Source organism: Nilaparvata lugens, chromosome 5 (genome assembly GCF_014356525.2).
Source record: "Nilaparvata lugens isolate BPH chromosome 5, ASM1435652v1, whole genome shotgun sequence".
In the NCBI taxonomy this organism is placed as follows: domain Eukaryota; kingdom Metazoa; phylum Arthropoda; class Insecta; order Hemiptera; family Delphacidae; genus Nilaparvata; species Nilaparvata lugens.
The window spans coordinates 75676388-75695369 of NC_052508.1; the positions used below are offsets into that span (position 1 = coordinate 75676388).

The 18982-nt window shown below is 36.8% G+C and overlaps 1 protein-coding gene across 1 annotated transcript in view; it reads left to right on the forward strand.

Annotated features, from left to right (window-relative positions):
• LOC111062460 (fatty acid 2-hydroxylase) overlaps nucleotides 1–18982 on the forward strand; it is a 37546-nt gene that overhangs the window by 15007 nt on the left and 3557 nt on the right. The window contains exons 2-5 of the mRNA XM_039429614.1: nucleotides 9605–9731; nucleotides 11190–11396; nucleotides 14895–15129; nucleotides 16929–17363. Of these exons, the coding sequence (XP_039285548.1) occupies nucleotides 9605–9731; nucleotides 11190–11396; nucleotides 14895–15129; nucleotides 16929–17363 (1004 nt within the window). The remainder of the gene's footprint in view (nucleotides 1–9604; nucleotides 9732–11189; nucleotides 11397–14894; nucleotides 15130–16928; nucleotides 17364–18982) is intronic.

Below are 18982 nucleotides of genomic sequence, written 5' to 3' on the forward strand. Positions count from 1 at the left end.
ACTGTAAATAGTTCAAGATCAATTTTCGCTTAAAAATTACTATAAAACACTTACTATATGACACTTCGAAATATTTATCACTACTTGTATTCAAATATCAATGGATTCCACTCACAAAGACTTTCAAATATGTTCACTATAACAAACCTTGACCACAAGTGATTAAAATGCTCTCCCTAACTTGCATATAAATGAAATTTTACAAGAGTTTTTTGCAATAGCATTGATATTGAGCAATTAAATCAACACCTGCTTCAGGTCAACAAGGCAATCCATGAACAAACGTCATCTATGCTATAATGGCAGAGTTTGATTAGCAATGGTATTGCTATCCTTGTCTATCATTCAACAAAGGGGATAGTGCTATCTCTTTCTCCCTTATCTGCTCTGTTGCTAGATCGTGTTATAACAATGTAGAATTAATAATTAATCAACAGAATATTCAATTGACCGAGCGAAGTGAGGTTTAAGATTCAAGTGGACGGTTTGGCATTTCTCTTAATGTTTAAATGTTTATATGTTGCACATTTACGGCGAAACGCGGTAATAGATTTTCATGAAATTTGACAGGTGTGTTCCTCTTTTAATTGCGCGTCGACGTATATACAAGGTTTTTGGGAATTTTGCATTTCAAGGATAATATAAAAGAAAAAAGGAGTCACCTTCATACTCGAATATTGGAGTAAATATCAGACTATAGAATTATTCATCATAAATCAGCTGACAAGTAGATATTACACAGATGTTCTCCACACCTATGGGATTGGGCAAGGAAAGTAATAAATTAGATAAAAATGAAAATAACCATTACGCCATGCGCGTCGACGTATATACAAGGTTTTTGGAAATTTTGCATTTCAAGGATAATATAAAAGGAAAAAGGAGCCTCCTTCATACGCCAATATTAGAGTAAAAATCAGACTATAGAATTATCCATCATAAATCAGCTGACAAGTGATTACACAGATGTGTGGAGGGGCCAGTCTATTGCTGTATTCCCATAAGGTCTATAGTTTCAATCAGGTACTTGTAGATGAGAATACTGCGTTAGGTCTACTGTTCACAGAACTACTAGTAGAGAAGAGGTTATTACAGTTTGGTACAGTTTGCATTGAATATTATCATGAGAGACGCGCAGTCTCAGAAACGAGAATGAACAGTTAATATTACATCAATGAACCTGTATCAGCTATCGGCATTGACAAGACAGAGGATCGGCAATGTTGTTCCCCTATCTTTCTCCACTGTCATTATAACGTGGACCTCACTAGGGTGAAGGTGGACTTGGTAGACAGGTATATGTTATATAGGTGGAAGCAGTCACTATTCTGCTAAATTATTCTATGGTAAATATTCTGTTAATTAATTATTAATTCTTCATTGTTATTAGACGATCTGGCAAACAGAGGAAATAAGGGAGAAAGAGATAGTTTTGCTAAAGTTGTAAAATTAATAATAATTTAATTAACAGAATATTTCATCTTAATTATGAAAATTCATCATGAGATCATTGAAAAATATCATTTCCTGCTTAATAAAATATAATTGATCACGTTTAACGAGAATGAACAGTTAATATTGCATCAATAAACCTGTATCAGCTACCGTCTATAGAAGGCATTGACAAGACAGAGGATCGGCAACGTTGTTCCCCTATCCTTCTCCACTGTCATTATAACGTGGATTTCACTATAGGATGGGTTGGAACATTGGAGAGACGAAGAAGAGGTTACAGTTTACCATGAGAGACGCGCACTAATCATTCTGTAGAGATGGTCTCTATTTTAGAAACTTCATTGGTAGACAGATTGATTGATTGATTGAGTACTTTATTTATGTAGATTACAATATATACTGGCTTTTACACTTATATACAATAGCTTACAATACAGAAAAATTATGGATGAATTTACGAAATATAAATTAAGAGAATAATTATTGAGCTGTATATAGTATGAATAAAAAAAATCTGGTGTGGCGCACTCACACAACTTCCTTGCCGTTATGAAAATTGATCACCAGACGCTTGTGTTCCCGCGCATCTCAAGTCTACTGTTCAAAGATTTGATCCAGCTGGTGACAGGGCAATAACGCTGGAGACACACGAGGTCTGCAATCTCTTCATAGTGAATCATTTAATAGAAGTTAACAGTTGCCAACAGTTTGCAATTGGATAATGACATTTTCTCGAATTTCGAGCTTATTTTTAATTTTAGGTGAAAATGTTACTGGACAATAATTGTAGAGATTCTCATGCACAATATTTTCCACAAAATTTTTTTTCGTTTGAATTGTATCTTAAGCCTGATAATTGAGAATCTAAAATAAAAGTTTGCATAGATGAGGAGGAGCTCCTGAATTTTTTACAGATATGGGACTTGTGGCAGTTGATAGAGCTTATAGATGACTAATTCAGGTATAACTTTAATCAAAATCTTTGGAGCCGTTTTCGAGAAAATCGCGAAAAACCCTGTTTTTGAAAACATTTTCGCCATTTTAGCCGCCATCTTGTATAGCTTTTAATCGAAATTGTTCGTGTCGGATCCTTATATTGTAAGGACCTTACGTTCCAAATTTCAAGTCATTCCGTTAATTGGGAGATGAGATATCGTGTACACAGACGCACATACACTCACACCACACACACACACACACACACATACAGACCAATACCAAAAACCAGTTTTTTGGACTCAGGGACCTTGAAACGTATAGAAATTCAGAAATTGGGGTACCTTAATTTTTTTCGGAAAGCAATACTTTCCTTACCTATGGTAATAGGGCAAGGAAAGTTAAAACAATTTGTAATAACTATAGATAAAATAGATAATATTGTTATGCATCTACATAAATTGGCGGAGCTTTGGACTTATCAATGTCCATTCTTTGGAAAGAGTATTCGAAGTATTCTTCCCACTAACTCTCTACCAAATATAAAACAGATAGAGGTGAAAAGCAGTCGACACTTCCTTGAGTAATAGACATTACACAAGCTTGTGACTTTATAAAAACGAGTTAATTAGTTATTGCATTCCGTATTCAGCAGAACAAGTAGGCCTACATTCATTTGTGAGTCAGGCAGAAACAATACAAGGAAACTGATTTCAGAGCTGTTCGCCTGTTTCAGCACCAACTGCAGGTGTGTTGAAGAAGAAGAAGAAGATGAAGAAGAAGAATGAGAAGAAGACAGGAGAAGAAGAAGAAGAAGAAGAAGAAGAAGAAGCAGACGAAGAGAAGAAGAAAAGAAAAAAAGAAAGAATAAACGAAGAAGAGAAGAAGAAGAAGAAGAAGAAGCGAGAAGAAGAAGAAAAGCAGAGAAGGAGAAGAAAGAAGAAGAAGAAGTTGAAGAAGAAGAATGAGAAGAAGACTGGAGGAGAAGAAGAAGAAGAAGGAGAAGAAGAAGAAGGAAGAAGAAGAAGAAGAAGAAAGAAGAAGGAAGAAGAAGAAGAAATGGGGGATGATGAAGAAGAAGAAGAATCACTCATCGATTTTTGGTCGTATGATTTTTTCTGTCCTTATAAACTCTACCAGATTGAATGGAACTCGACAAACAGCTGTTGATTACTCTTTAAGTTTATCGTGTAATGATCATTCCAATAGAATTTCTAAAGATGACAACTGGTTCACGTTATAATGGCAGTGTTTGATTGGCAATGGTGTTGCTATCCTTGTCTATCTTTCTGAAAAGCGGATAGCGCTATCTCTTTCTTGCTCTTCTGTTGCCAGATCGGCTTTCAACAATGTAGAATCAATAACTAATTAAAAATTATCAAATTATCAAATCTTGATTATGAAAATTAATTATGAAATCATTGAAAAGTATAATATCTTGCTTGATGAAATATAATTGATTATTTTAAACGAGGATGAACATTTAATATTACATCAATAAACCTGTATCAGCTACCGTCTATAGAAGGCAACAAGACAGAGGATCGGCAACGTTGTTCTTCTATCTTTCTCCACTGCCATTATAACGTGGACCTCACTATAGAAACTTGAATTGTGCAGAGTTCAACAGAGTTTGAAGAGTTAAACAGAGTTGAACGGTGTATTAGAGTTTAAAGGTGCGTACAGATATACGCGCCGCAAACATGAGCAATTCACTCTTAATTAGCTGATGCCAAGCTTTTTATATCTGTATCTTACCGTTTCTGTGAAAATACAGATATAATCAGCTGATTAAAAGTGAATTGCTCATGTTCGCGGCGCATATATCTGTACGGACTTAAACAGAGCTTTATAGTTTTAATTTTAAATATCTCTACTGTTTAAAGAGTTCAATAGTTTCATCATAAAGTAAAGAATATATTAATATTTTATATGATTATTGATATATGATATATGATTATTTCTGTCATCTCTTGTCACTTTCCTTGCCCTACTACCATAGGTAAGGAAAGTATTGCTTTCCAAAAAAAATTAAGGTACCCCAATTTCAAGTTTTCTATACGTATCAAGGTCCCCTGAGTCCAAAAACATGATTTTTGGGTATTGGTCTGTGTGTGTGTATGTGTGTGTGTGTGGTGTGTGTGTTGTGTGTGGTGTGTGTGTGTGTGTGTGTGTGTGTGTGTGGTGTGGTGTGTGTGTGTTGGTGTGTGTGTGTGTGGTGTGTGTGTTGTGTGTGGTGTGTGTGTGTGTGTTGGTGTGGTGTGTGTGTGTTGTTGTGTGTGTTGTGTGTGTGTGTGTGTGTGTGTGGGTGTGTGTGTGTGTGTGTTGGTGTGTGTGTGTGTGTGGTGGTGTGTGTGTGTGTGCGCGCGCGTGTGTGTGTGTGTGTGTGTGGTGGGGTGTGTGTGGTGTGTGTGTGGTGTGTGTGTGTGTGTGTGTGTGTGTGTGTGTGTGTGTGTGTGTGTGGGTGTGTGTGTGTGGTGTGTGTGTGTGTGTGTGTGTGTGTGTGTTGTGTGTGTGTGTGTGTGGTGTGTGTGTGTGTGTGTGTATGTGTGTGTGTGTGTGTGTGGGTGTGTGTGTGTGGTGTGGTGTGTGCGCGCGCGTGTGTGTGTGTGTGTGGGTGTGTTGTGTGTGTGTGTGGTGTGTGTGTGTGTGTGTGTGTGTGTGTGTGTGTGGTGTGTGTGTGTGTATGTGTGTGTGTATGTGTGTGTGAACATGATAACTCCATTCTCAATTAACCGATCGACTTGAAATTTTAAACTCAAGGTCCTTATACCATGAGGACCCCACAATAAGAAATTCAATAAAATTCAATCCAAGATGGCGGAAAATTACTAAAAAAAACATGTTTTTCACGTTTTTCTCGAAAATGGCTCTAACGATTTTCTTCAAATTTATATCATGGATAGCTATTTATAAGCCCTATCAATTGGCATGAGTCTCATTTCTGGGAAATCTTCAGGAGCTCCGTAATATTCTTGAGAAAAATGGCGGAAAATGACTAAAAACCACGGTTTTCTCGAAAACGGCTCCAACGATTTTCTTCAAATTTATACCATGGATTCATAAGCCCTATCAACTGGCATGAGTCTCATTTCTGGGAAAATTCCAGGAGCTCCGTAATATTCTTGAGAAAAATGGCGGATAATGACTAAAAAGCCATGTTTTTCACGGTTTTTTCGAAAACGGCTCTAACGATTTTCTTCAAATTTTTACCATGGATAGCTATTTATAAGCCGTATCAACTGACATGAGTCTCATTTCTGAAAATTGCAGGAGCTCCGTAATATTCTTAAGAAAAATGACAGTTACTAAAAAACCATGTTTTTCACGATTTTCTCAAAAACGGCTCTAACGATTTCTTTCAAATCCATACCCTGTATAGTTATTTATTAGCTCTATCAACTGACATGAGTCTTTTTCCTGGGGTACTAATGGGGGGTCCACCCAATCCTTGAGAAATGGACTTTGTAACCTCATTCTCGTGCATGAGATAGGTAGGTACACGGGTTTTACTTTTTTTTCTTCCATATACCGTGGGTACGGCAGGTAGAGCAGTTTATAAAAAGAACACAGTCATAGTCAAGATATTTCATCTGTAGAACATCTGTTTTGACGAATTTCAAAAAAATCATCGAATTTCACAATTTACATAAAGCAAAAAGTACTCTGAAAACAATTGTATATACACATATACAATTGTATATGTGTATATACTGTATAATTTATGTGTATGTGTATATTGTGTAATTGTGTATGTGTATATTGTCTGATCGTAGTTGCAAATATGTTGCCGTCAATCGTCATTATGTTATTCCCCTAAATTATTCTCGTTTGATAATGAGGCTTATAGGCCTAGTTCAATGAGCAAGGAAAGTTGTGTGAGTGTACCACACCAGATTTTTTTTTACATTCGACTAGGATTCTAGTCTCCAACAATAATTCTGATTTCACAAACCAGAGATTCGACAACAGAAGCAGCTGTAACAGTGAGATGAGATCTGTTATCATTTGCAGTGAGTTGTTTTCCTGCAGTTGAAAAGGTCGTTATTAGCAGAATGCAGACCAGTGAGGCGTGACTGAGTGGAACGCTTTTTATCACGTTTTCTTGAAGCAGTACTTGTGTCATACAGTGAGGTCCACGTTATAATGGCAGTGGAGAAAGATAGGAGAACAACGTTGCCGAACCTCTGTCTTGTCTATGTCTTCTATAGACGGTAGCTGATACAGGTTTATTAATGTAATATTAATTGTTTATTCTTGTTTAAAAAAATCTGGTGTGGCGCACTCACACAACTTTCCTTGCCGTTATGAAAATTTATCACCTGACGTTAGTGTTCCCGCGCATCTCAAGTCTACTATTCAAAGATTTGAATCAGCTGGTGACAGGGCAATAGCGCTGGAGACACACATGAGGTCTGCTATCTCTTCATAGTGAATGATTTAATAGAATCAACAATAATTGGCAATTCAATAATCACATTTTCTCGAATTTAAAGCTTATTTTCAATTTTAGGTGAACATGTTATTGAACATTACTTGTAGCGATTTTCATGCTCAATTTACTCCACTTGATTTTTTTTGTTTCAATTGTATCTGAAGCCTGATAATTGGGAATCTATCTGCATTGATGGGGCGGAGCTCCTGAAATTTTCACAGATATGGGACTTGTGGCTGTTGATAGAGCTTATCGATGACTATTCTAGGTATGAATTTGATCAAAATCGTTGGAGCCGTTTCCGAGAAAATCACGAAAAACCCTGTTTTTGACAACATTTTCGCCACTTTAGCCGCCATCTTGAATTGCATTTGATCGAAATTGTTCGTGTCGGATCCTTATAGTGGAAGGACCTTAAGTTCCAAATTTCAAGTCATTCCGTTAATTGGGAGATGAGATATCATGTACACAGACGCACATACACTCATACACACACACACACACACACACACACACACACACACACACACACACACACATACAGGCCAATACCCAAAAACCAGTTTTTTGGACTCAGGGGACCTTGAAACTTATAGAAATTTAGAAATTGGGGTACCTTAATTTTTTCGGAAAGCAATACTTTCCTTACCTATGGTAATAGGGCAAGGAAAGTAATAATCAATCATATTTTATTGAGCAAGAAATTTTATTTTTAATAATATCATAATTGAGATTAAATATTTTGTCAATTAGCTATCAATTCCACATTGTTAAGAGCCGATCTGCTATTTTATCTCCTATTTGAAAGCGTAAGAATAACTTTACCCAAAATGAAGAACGCTAATCTATAGTATGTAGTGTTCCGTCGTTCCCGGCTGCCTAAAAAGCAGGCAACAGAGCAAAGCGAGGGAGAGATAGCGCTATCCGCTTTGTTGAATGATAGACAAGGATAGCAATAGCATTGCTAATCAAACTCTGCCATTATAACGTGGACTTCACTTTAGTTCTATTTTCTGTGTCACCATATAGTTCATAATTATTTTTGACATCATATTGTTACAGTAATCACTTGAGATATGCTCAATCTGTATTCATCTATTCAAATTTTTCCTATCCTATTCTCTCAACAACAGTGATACAATGATACAATGATGGTTTGCATGTCAAAAGAAAATTAGAATAGTACGACTTTATTATTTGATGAAATAGTGATGTTCACACTACACTATGAAGGTTATCAAACCAGTATGGGCTATGGAGATTGTGCCAATATAGAATTTATCTGTAAATAATTACATTGAATCATACAATAAGTTCATCATCAGAGATGATAGGGAGAGAAAAAATAGGGTAACCTTGTGCTATACCTGTCCCATATTTAGATAAGGTTACACATAGTCCAAAATAGGTTAAGTCTTGTAGTTGTTCACTCCACATAATTTTTCAGTTCCTAATTATTTTTACAAAGTAGTTTTTTAAATGGAAGTTGAAGCGTTCTATACCACGGCAGAGTTCGAGTGTAGAGAGGGTTCCTTTGTGTGTTTTTCTTCTTCTTTATGTTACCGTATGAATGTTATAACCTCTGACAGTTCCTATATTCTGATAAGAGTCTCTAGAGGTGCGTACAGACTTTCGCTCTGCTCCGCAACCGAACGTCACTCCAGCAGAGCGATTGATGATCGACCGGCGAGCAAGAGTCGTTCGACCGGGGAACGCGAGAAGATCTAACATCTTCCGTAACGTTCATGATGGGTGCGTGGGCGGTGCGACTGTGGTTCGATGGAGGAACGAGGGCGGTACGAGGGCGGTACGAGGGAGGGGCGTGCTCGGTGCGGGTTGGAAGAGCGTATATGTGTACGCAGCTTAGGAAGCTATTGAGAACAAACGAACAAATTCAGATGCCCAAAACCAAACTTAGAAGAAAAATTTCACATCATTATCACTGAAATAGGAAATATTCACATATTAAAGAAATAACTTTGAAGGACCAAAAAACAATCTTAATTCAAGTACCGGTAAATGAATTCTAATAATATAGTAAAAACAGGGTTTTTCGCGATTTTCTCGAAAACGGCTCCAACGATTTTGATCAAATTCATACCTATAAAAGTCATTGATAAGCTCTATCAACTGCCACAAGTCTCATATCTGTAGAAATTTCAGGAGCTCTGCACCATCTATGCAAAGTTTTATTTTAGATTTCCAATCATCAGGCTTCAGATACAATTTGAACGAAAAATTTCAAGTCGAAAAGATTGAGCATGAAAATCTCTACAATCAATGTTTTGTAACATTTTCACCTGAAATTGGAAATAAGCTCGAAATTCGAGAAAATAAGATTATTCAATTGCAAACTGTTGGAAACTGTTGATTCTATTAAATCATCCACTATGAAGAGATAGCAGACTTCGTGTGTCTGCAGCGCTATTGTCCTGTCACCAGCTGGATCAGATCTTAGAAAAGTAGACTTGAGATGCGTGCAATTATTTTACTTTATTTACTTTTTAGTGTGCAGTTATTGGTGTCTAATGGGTTTGTTATGGCTGAGAAGGTATAAGAGGATATGGGATTTGAAGTTGGCTTTTTCATTTAATATACATTGTCTATTGCTTTCAAATTGTGTGTATATTTCAAATTGTTCTATTGTGTCTAGCTCTGGTCCTTTGTTTTTTGTGTTTGATTTGTAGGTCGGTATTTATGTTTGTGTGTTTGTGATTTTCTTGTATTAGGTGGTTGGCAAACGTGGTTTAATTTCATTTTTCTGTGGTTTATTTTCAGAGGAACGCCACAGATAATCGCTGAACATGCAATGGATACCGGGGACAATGAGATTGATGGCAGAGATCCGACAAAAGCCCGACTGATTGTCAAGTTCAATGGAGCTGACCATGATATCACCAGGCAAGTCACACTATTCATACTATTCTTCCCTGCTAATGTTATAATATAACATACTGTAATCAGTGGTGTTTCTTCTTTTCTTGTATGGCGCTACAACCCATGATGAGCCTTGGCCTCCGCAACTGTCAACCTCCACGCATCTCTATCGTTGACTATGCCTCTCCATCCCCTCACTCCTGACATCATTCAGCACCTTATCCAGCCATCTTTTTCTCTGTGTCTCCCTCTGTGAAGCCGTTTCTCGCATCACAATTTTAAGGATTCTTCCCGAAGTTATCCTTTCCATTAGTGGTGTTTAGAAGGTCGATGTTATAACAAAAATTTATGGAGAGATGGTTAATCTATATAAATTAAAATCGAGCCTCAAATTTTGACATTCAATAACTTTTTTGACCGAGCGAAGTGAGGTCTAAGATTCAACTCGACGGTTTGGTATTTCTCTTAATGTTTAAATGTTTAAATATTTTAATGTTCAAATGTTTAAATGTTTAAATGTTTAAATGTTTAAATGTTTAAATGTTAAATGTTTAAATGTTTAAATGTTTAAATGTTTAAATGTTTAAATGTTTAAATGTTTAAATGTTTAATGTTTAAATGTTTAAATGTTTAAATGTTTAAATGTTTAAATGTTAAAGTTTAAATGTTTAAATGTTTAAATGTTTAAATGTTTAAATGTTTAAATGTTTAAATGTTTAAATGTTCAATGTTTAAATGTTCAAATGTTTAAATGTTTAAATGTTTAAATGTTTAAATGTTTAAATGTTTAAATGTTTAAATGTTATAAATGTTTAAATGTTAAATGTTTAAATGTTAAATGTTTAAATGTTTAAATGTTTAAATGTTTAAATGTTTAAATGTGTAAATGTTTAAATGTTTAATGTTTAAATGTTTAAATGTTTAAATGTTTAAATGTTTAAATGTTGAAAGGTTTAAATGTTTAAATGTTTAATGTTTAAAGTTTAAATGTTTAATGTTAAATGTTTAAATGTTAAGTTTAAATGTTTAATGTTTAAATGTTTAAATGTTTAAATGTTTAAATGTTTAAATGTTTAAATGTTAAATGTTTAAATGTTTAATGTTTAAATGTTTAAATGTTTAATGTTTAAATGTTTAATGTTTAAATGTTTAAATGTTTAAATGTTTAAATGTTAAATGTTTAAATGGTTAAATGTTTAAATGTTTAAATGTTTAAATGTTTAAATGTTTAAATGTTTAATGTTAAATGTTTAAATGTTTAAATGTTAAAGTTTAAATGTTAAATGTTTAAATGTTAATGTTTAAATGTTAAATGTTTAAATGTTTAAATGTTTAAATGTTTAAATGTTTAAATAGTTTATAGTTTTCACACTGAGACAGTCAATGACTCTAATCCTGATATAAAGGGATCCAGTGCCATATTTTATGTTATTATTCCCGATAGCTCTCGTGATTTTGTTCAATTTTCTGTTATTATTCCCGATAGTTTTTTCAAATATCGTTCAAATTTGTTGCAGATTCGGCAAAATTCCACCCGGGCGGCAAGCGGACCCTGCAACGATTCGCGGGCCGCGACGTTTCGGAGACATTGGAGCGGACTAACCACTCGCCGGCTGCTCTCAAACTTGTGCCAGAGTATAGAGTGCAAGACAAGCTGAATGTCGATCCCATAGATACTGAAGATTTGGAACGAGTAAGTTAAAGAAAACAGATACAATTGAATACTTTCTCAATGATTAAGTTTTTGTTTGAGGCACGGTATAGTCCTAAAGTAAAAAATCTGGTGTGGTACACTCACACAACTTTCCTTGCTCCTTGAACTGGGAGCCTCATTCTTAAATGACAATAATTTAGAGAAATAACATAATGACGATTGGGCGGCAACATAATTATTTGAAACTACGATCGGACTACTGTATATGTGTGTATATAATTGTTTTCCGATGTATATAATTGTGAAATCCGATGATTTTTTAAAAGTCGTCAAAACAGCTGTTCTACAGATGAAATATCTCGACTATGTGTTATTTTCATAGACTGATCTACCTACTTATCTCATGCACGAGAAGGAGGTCACAAAGTCCATTTCTCAAGGATGGGGTTAACCCCCCATCAGTTTCCCAGAAAGGAGACTCATGCCAGTTGATGGAGCTGATAAATAACTATACAGAGTATGAATTTGAAATGAATCAGTCGAATAATTTTTGAGAAAATCGTGAAAAACATGGTTTTTCAGTAATTATCCGCCATTTTTCTCGAGAATATTACGCAGCTCCTGCAATTTTTCTAGAAATGAGACTCATGTCAGTTGATAGGGCTTATAAATAGCTATCCATGGTATAAATTTAAAGAAAATCGTTAGAGCCGTTTTTGAGAAAATCATGAAAAACATGGTTTTTTAGTAATTATCCACCATTTTTCTCGAGAATATTACGCAGCTCCTGCAATTTTCCCAGAAATGAGACTCATTTCAGTTGATAGGGCTTATAAATAGCTATCCATGGTATAAATTTAAAGAAAATCGTTAGAGCCGTTTTTGAGAAAATCATGAAAAACATGGTTTTTTAGTAATTATCCGCCATTTTTCCGCCATCTTGAATTGAATTTTATTGAATTTCTTATTGTCGGGTCCTCATGGTTTAAGGACCTTAAGTTTGAAATTTCAAGTCAATCGGTTAATTAGGAATGGAGTTATCGTGTTCACAGACATACACACATACACACACACACACATACACACACACACACACACACAGACCAACACCCAAAAATCATGTTTTTGGACCCAGGGGACCTTGAAACGTATAGAAAACATGAAATTGGGGTACCTTAATTTTTTTTGGAAAGCAATACTTTCCTTACCTATGGTAGTAGGGCAAGGAAAGTAAAAAACAGCAAGTAGCACCCACATATAAGCCTGGTTTTCACTAGTAGAGTTAGTGGTCGAGTAGCTGGCGTACTAAATCTACTCTTATTGAATAAAACTACTAAGAAATTGTCAAAAACCACAGATTTATTGATACTTAGAAATACCGGCTTCTGTTGTAACACCATATTGTCAATCTCTGATAAACTAATGTTATATGAATAATTACCACAATATCAACTTCTCAACTACACAAAAACTGTAACTCTACTCTACTTACTTGGTCCAGTAACTGTTTTCACTACAATTGAGAATAGAAGGTAAAGTGTGTTGTCTAGTGAACAGAACTAACTCTGAAACGTCAATACTCTACTCTACTAGCTCGAGAATGTTTTCATCATCATGGTAGTGGTAGAGTAGAGTGAGAAGCGGTGTTGGGAAAGGCAAGTGGTAGAGTACTATCCCACGGTGCTAGATCCCACTCTACTTTACTAACAACTAGTACTCTACCATGAACGTTTTCAGTGGGAGAGTTCACAAGATAGTTAGTACTTGCCCAGGGAACTCTATCACTATGGCAGTTTCACACGGCAGAGACCTCGCTCCTGGAATATCATATTACAGAAGATCATATTTCATATTTTGCAGCTCTCCTGTACTTTCACATGGGGATCTTACGAATAAGCCGACAGATCTAACAACTCCGCCGACATTTGTTCAAAGTATGACTCATCACTTTTTCTCAAAGTCTAACTTCCTTTAAAATATAGATAGAAGATTTCTGATTTTGGATTTGGATTCAGCGACCCCAAATTCTTTGAAGCGTAAGTCCCATTTTCAAAAATACCCGAAAACAAGGGAGTTATAGCTGTTTTTAATACAGCTTTCCATTATCATATGATTATATAGTACGTACTAAGATAATAATACTCCTGCCTCACAAAGGGACAGGCAAAGGTTTTAAGAAGTTTTTGAACACCTGAGAAGTTTATACATAAACATTTTTAATTTTTAAAAGTTCTAGTTTTCCAAAAAAAATATTAAACCATGAAAAGATGAATCCAAATATGAAATCATAAATCATCTCCACTCATCACCCAATAAAATAGGAGGAAAAGGAATGTTGTACAGTAAAATTCACTGAATTTCAATTGTCATTCAACAATCCAATTTATCAGCTTCAAATCGTTGAATATCACTTTAAATTCCCAGCAATTATTGACTATTTCTTTTTACAATCAGAAAAATCTATTATGAACATACAGTATAAACATTGTGCTGATCTGAATCGATCTATGGTAATAATAGGAATTGAAATAATAGAAAATGTCATGGCATTCCAAGTAGTGATGTCTGTGTATTAGAACTGCTGATAATGCATACTGAAAAAAAGTCATGAATAGCTCAGACCAGCCTGGCCTGTGATGAACCTGTATAAACAATTCATAGAATTCTTAGAATTCATAGGAACGGTAAAAAAATCAATTTTACGAAAATCGATGTACATGTAACTGGATTTAGAAGATCAATACGATAATGTTCTCTATCACAATTTAATCATAGAAATGTTTAAGTGAAAACGTTGGGCGCAAACCTTCTGCCATGAGGAGACAAATAAATTTATGAAAAGCTTGATAGCTTGAATAGTGATCTGATATTTGTTACACGTTTTTATTCTAAGACAAAATATGTCTTAGAATAATTTTTAATGTTTCTTCAATCGGCAGGAAAACTTTGGTTTTTCAAAGTTATCTTACTCCCTTATTTTGGGGTATTTTCAGAAATCAAGATAAATAACCTACCAAATTTCCTACACGAATACAGTGTAAGTTGTATTATAATAGCTAGAGTACTTACGTACTGTAAAGTACAGTACCTGTTCGTTTTTACCGTATAATTATATGATAATAGAAAGCTTTATTAAAAACAGCCATAACTTCCTTGTTTTCGGATATTTTCGAAAACGGGACTTACGCTTTAAAGAATTTGGGGTCGCTGAATCCAAATCCGAAATCAGAAATCTTCTATGTATATTTTTAAGGAAGTTAGACTTTGAGAAAAAAGTGATGAGTCATACTTTGAACAACCGTCGGCATAGTTGTTAGATCTTGCCTCTGCTTGCCTCGAGGGGAAAAGACGTGACAAAACGAGGTTCCTGGATAGGAGTCACCATGTGAAAGACACGATTTGACTCAATGTACTTCGACAAAAAAACGTGAACACTGTTCAGTGTTCAAGTTGCACGTCTCCTATCGTGTGAAAGAGGCCTAACTCTACTAGTGAAAACCAGGCTTCTCACCTAATAATGTGCTATTTTTGTGATAGGATGTGATCGACTGGTCGCAACCTCTGCTGATGCAGGTGGGCTACCTAAGAGACAACTACCAGGCGTGGCTGCTAGCTCCAGTAGACCGCAACTTGCGCCTGTTCCAGTCCGACCTCCTCGAGTCTCTGACCGTTGTCTCGCCCCGCACCGCACTCCTGGTATGGCCCCCGCTCCTGGTACTCATCACCGCGGTCGCATACTACCAGGCGCTCAGCCACCAGCACTCCTCACTTTGTATGTACCTTCATATCACAGAGAAAAGCCGTATAGAGGTTTTCTCTCACTATACTATTATCATAAAGAAACGATAGCATAAGTAGATATCCCAAGGTACAGGGCGTTCATGTCGCAACTTTTACTGTTATCCCAAGTCGATAGTCCACGTAATTCTTTTCCGTGAAGCTGTGTGACGCTGGTAGTCTCTCAAATTGTGCCGTTCATACACTCTCACCTCAACAAAACAGTGAAAATTCACAGTAATCGGCTTGAGATAACAGTAAAAGTTGCGACATAAATTCTCTATACCATGGGATATCTACTTATGCTATTGTTTCTCTATGCTATTATTATACTAATTGTTATTTGTTACGTGAAGCCATGAATCTGAGCACAGCTCAAGTGGCATGTAACATGTCATGAACATTTTTCTATGCAAAGTGTATTGACTCGAAGTGTAAATGCACTGCGACATTCCACCATAGTATAGGGACACGCTTTTACGAGTACATTTGTGATTGAAGACAAGAATAGCCTATGACTTCCACATAACCTTATTCTTTGAGGTAGACAATTGAAGAGCTTGAGTCCCGAATAATAGGCCTATGGTCCTTTTTCCAAAAGTGTCAGTCTGTGAGCCGGGTACTGATATACAGCTGAACTCTTCCCTCTTGAACCTAAGGAAACTAAATTTCCTTCAAATCTCTCTGAATTTCTGAAGACAAAATTTACAGTCTCAAGGAAGTGCAATGCTGGGATCGGGAGCAACCTGTATTTTCCGAAAATGGGCCTACATGAATGGGATGGCCACAAGCCCTCCAAAACACGAACAGCTTTCTTTTGCATCTTCAATATTATTGATTATAGTTTTGATTATAAGATTTTCTCACTATTCCCTTAAAGAAAGATGCTGTAGAATATTAGGGCTGAAAAAGCGGCAACCAAACTTTGAGAAGAACATCAGGTTTTCAGTTATCGAGATTATAGTGAGGTCCACGTTATAATGGCAGTGTTTGATTAGCAATGGTATTGCTATCCTTGTCTATCATTCAACAAAGCGGATAGCGCTATCTCTCTCTCGCTTTGCTCTGTTGCCAGATCGTCTATTTACAATGTAGGATTGATAATTAATCAACAAAGTATTTCATCCTAATCATGAAAATTCATTATAAAATTATTGAAAAATATCATTTCTTGTTTAATAAAATACAATGGATTATTTTAAACGAGAATGAACAGTTGATATCACATCAATAAACCTGTATCAGCTACCTTCTATAGAAGGCATTGACAAGGCAGAGGTTCGGCAACTTTGCCGTATCTTTCTCCACTGCTATTATAAGGTGGACCTTACTATAGTCAAACTACACATGAAAATTTGTTCTCTTATCAATCATTGTTAATTCTATGTTCAACACAGCGATTTGATTTTGAAGCTTATAAATTGAAAAATAAATAATTAATTCTTCCCTTTTTTATTAGCTTGAGATTCCCAGAATAACACTAACACTATAGTCATGGCTGTATATCACAAAAAAGGCATTGACAAGACAGAGGATCGGCAACGGTTTCTCATATCTTTCTCCACTGCCATTATAACGTGGACCTCACTATAGGTTGGGAATATAATGGTATTCATTTATAGGCGTAATGTTTATTTTCATTTTTATCTAATTTATTACTTTCCTTGCCCTATTACCATAGGTGAGGAAAATATTGCTTTCCAAAAAAAATCAAGGTACCCTAATTTCAAGTTTTCTATACATTTCAAGGTCCAAAAACATGATTTTCTCATCTAGGATTATTATGTGTTGCAGCCGCCAGCTACCTGGTGGCATTGGGCTGGTGCGTGGGCCTGTGCGTGTGGCCCCTAGTCGAGTACAGCATCCACCGCTGGCTGTTCCACGCATGCCCGCCGTCCGCCTCACGGCTACTCATCACGCTGCACTTCGGCGTACACGGCCTCCATCACAAGGCTCCCTTCGACACGCGTCGCCTTCTCTTTCCGCCCGCGCCGGCGCTCTCTCTTGCCGCCTTGGCGTACCTGGCGGTGCGAGCGGCGCTTTCCGCCACCTTGGCGGCGGCGGTTGCCGCCCCTCTGGCCACGGCTGTACTGGCGGGCGCCCTCACCGGCTTCCTCGGCTACGATCTGACGCACTTTTATCTGCATACGGGATCACCCGCACCGGGGTCACGGTTGTACCGCCTCAAGCGACGCCATAACCAGCATCATTTCGCGCAGTTTGATCGCGGTAATTACAAAATTAAAAGACGTCACAGACCTAAATATTTTTATTAAATATTTCTTAGCCGATCTAATAATCAAGAGAACCTCAGGTCGTGTCTCGACCAGGGCAAAAAGTTTTCGACCACAGCACAATCACATAGATACGGCTACCCTGTCTTTCGCAGGAGCCGATAAGTCTTCGGTCCCGACTACTTAAAACCATAGAGAAACAATAGAATAAGTAGATATCCCGTGGTATAGGGTGTTTATGTCGCAACTTTCACTGTTATCTCAAGCCAATAGTAAACATAGTTCTTTCCTGTGAAGCTGTGTGACGCTGGTAGTCTCTCATATTGTGCCGTTCATACACTCACACCCCAAGAAAACAGTAATAATCGACAATAATCTACAGTAATCGGCTTGAGATAACAGTAAAAGTTGCGACATAGACAAATATATTATCTACTCATGCTTTGCAACATAAACACCCTATACCACGAGATATCTACTCATGCTATTGTTTCTCTATGCTAAAACGTAGTCATCACCTCTCATCATCATCATCCCTCTCACTCATTACCCACGCACAAGCCTAAGAGCTTAAGTGGGTATCACCCTCAGTATTATTATTATTAGCGCTGTCAATATATAGGGGGCGCGACAGTCGAGGCCTGTGAATGTAGAGGACTGTTTTCCAGTCCTCTACGGTCGTAGGCCTCAACTGTCGGGTTTGTACAAAAATTGAAGAGTCCTCTACTGTCGCCTGACGCAGGCAATATTTGTGAACTCTTTTTTAGGAGTCCTCTACGGTCGTAGGCCTCAACTGTCGGGCTTGTACAAAAATTGAAAAGTCCTCTACTGTCGCCTGACGCAGGCAATATTTGTGAACTCTTTTTTAGGAGTCCTCTGCGGTCGCAGGTCTCGACTGTCCAGCCTGTACAAAAATTAAAGAGTCCTCTACTGTCGCCTGACGCAGGCGACATTTGAGGCCTCTTTTCAGGAGTCCTCTACCGTCGCTGGCCTCGACTGTCGCAGGACTCTTCTGACGTTTGCCTTGTTTGACATCGACCCAATATATACATGAAAAAGTTATTTATTTCACAAGTCTTACAAGCAATCACAGTGGTAGCCTACATCATAAAAAATAATACACCTTACAATAAAAATAAGACAATGTTAGCACCACAGAAATGACAGCGATATACGAATATATATATATATACTAGCCGTCAGGCTCGCTTCGCTCGCCATATCCGTCTAGCCAGGGGGCTCCGCCCCCTGGACCCCCGACTGGATCGTCCAAGAATGAGATGAGCAGGCTCGCTTCGCTCGCCTGCATTTTATCATGAAGCGAGCCTGACGGCTAGTAATATAATATTCCCAGGATTGAAGTAGCAGTGCCCAATCAATTATTTTTCCGCGATAAATGCATTTAAATCTTCAACTTGGTACCAACCCAACAAAGTCAACTCAACTTAATGCCAACCTGACAAAATTATTAATTTAGTTGCCAGTTAACAACTGTTTCGAAGAGGTACTCTATCTAGATTATAGTTCTATAGTAACATATGATATGGAAATTTCAATTATAATTAAGATATTGGGAAAAGAAGAATATACATGCTAAAAGACGAACTTTAAACC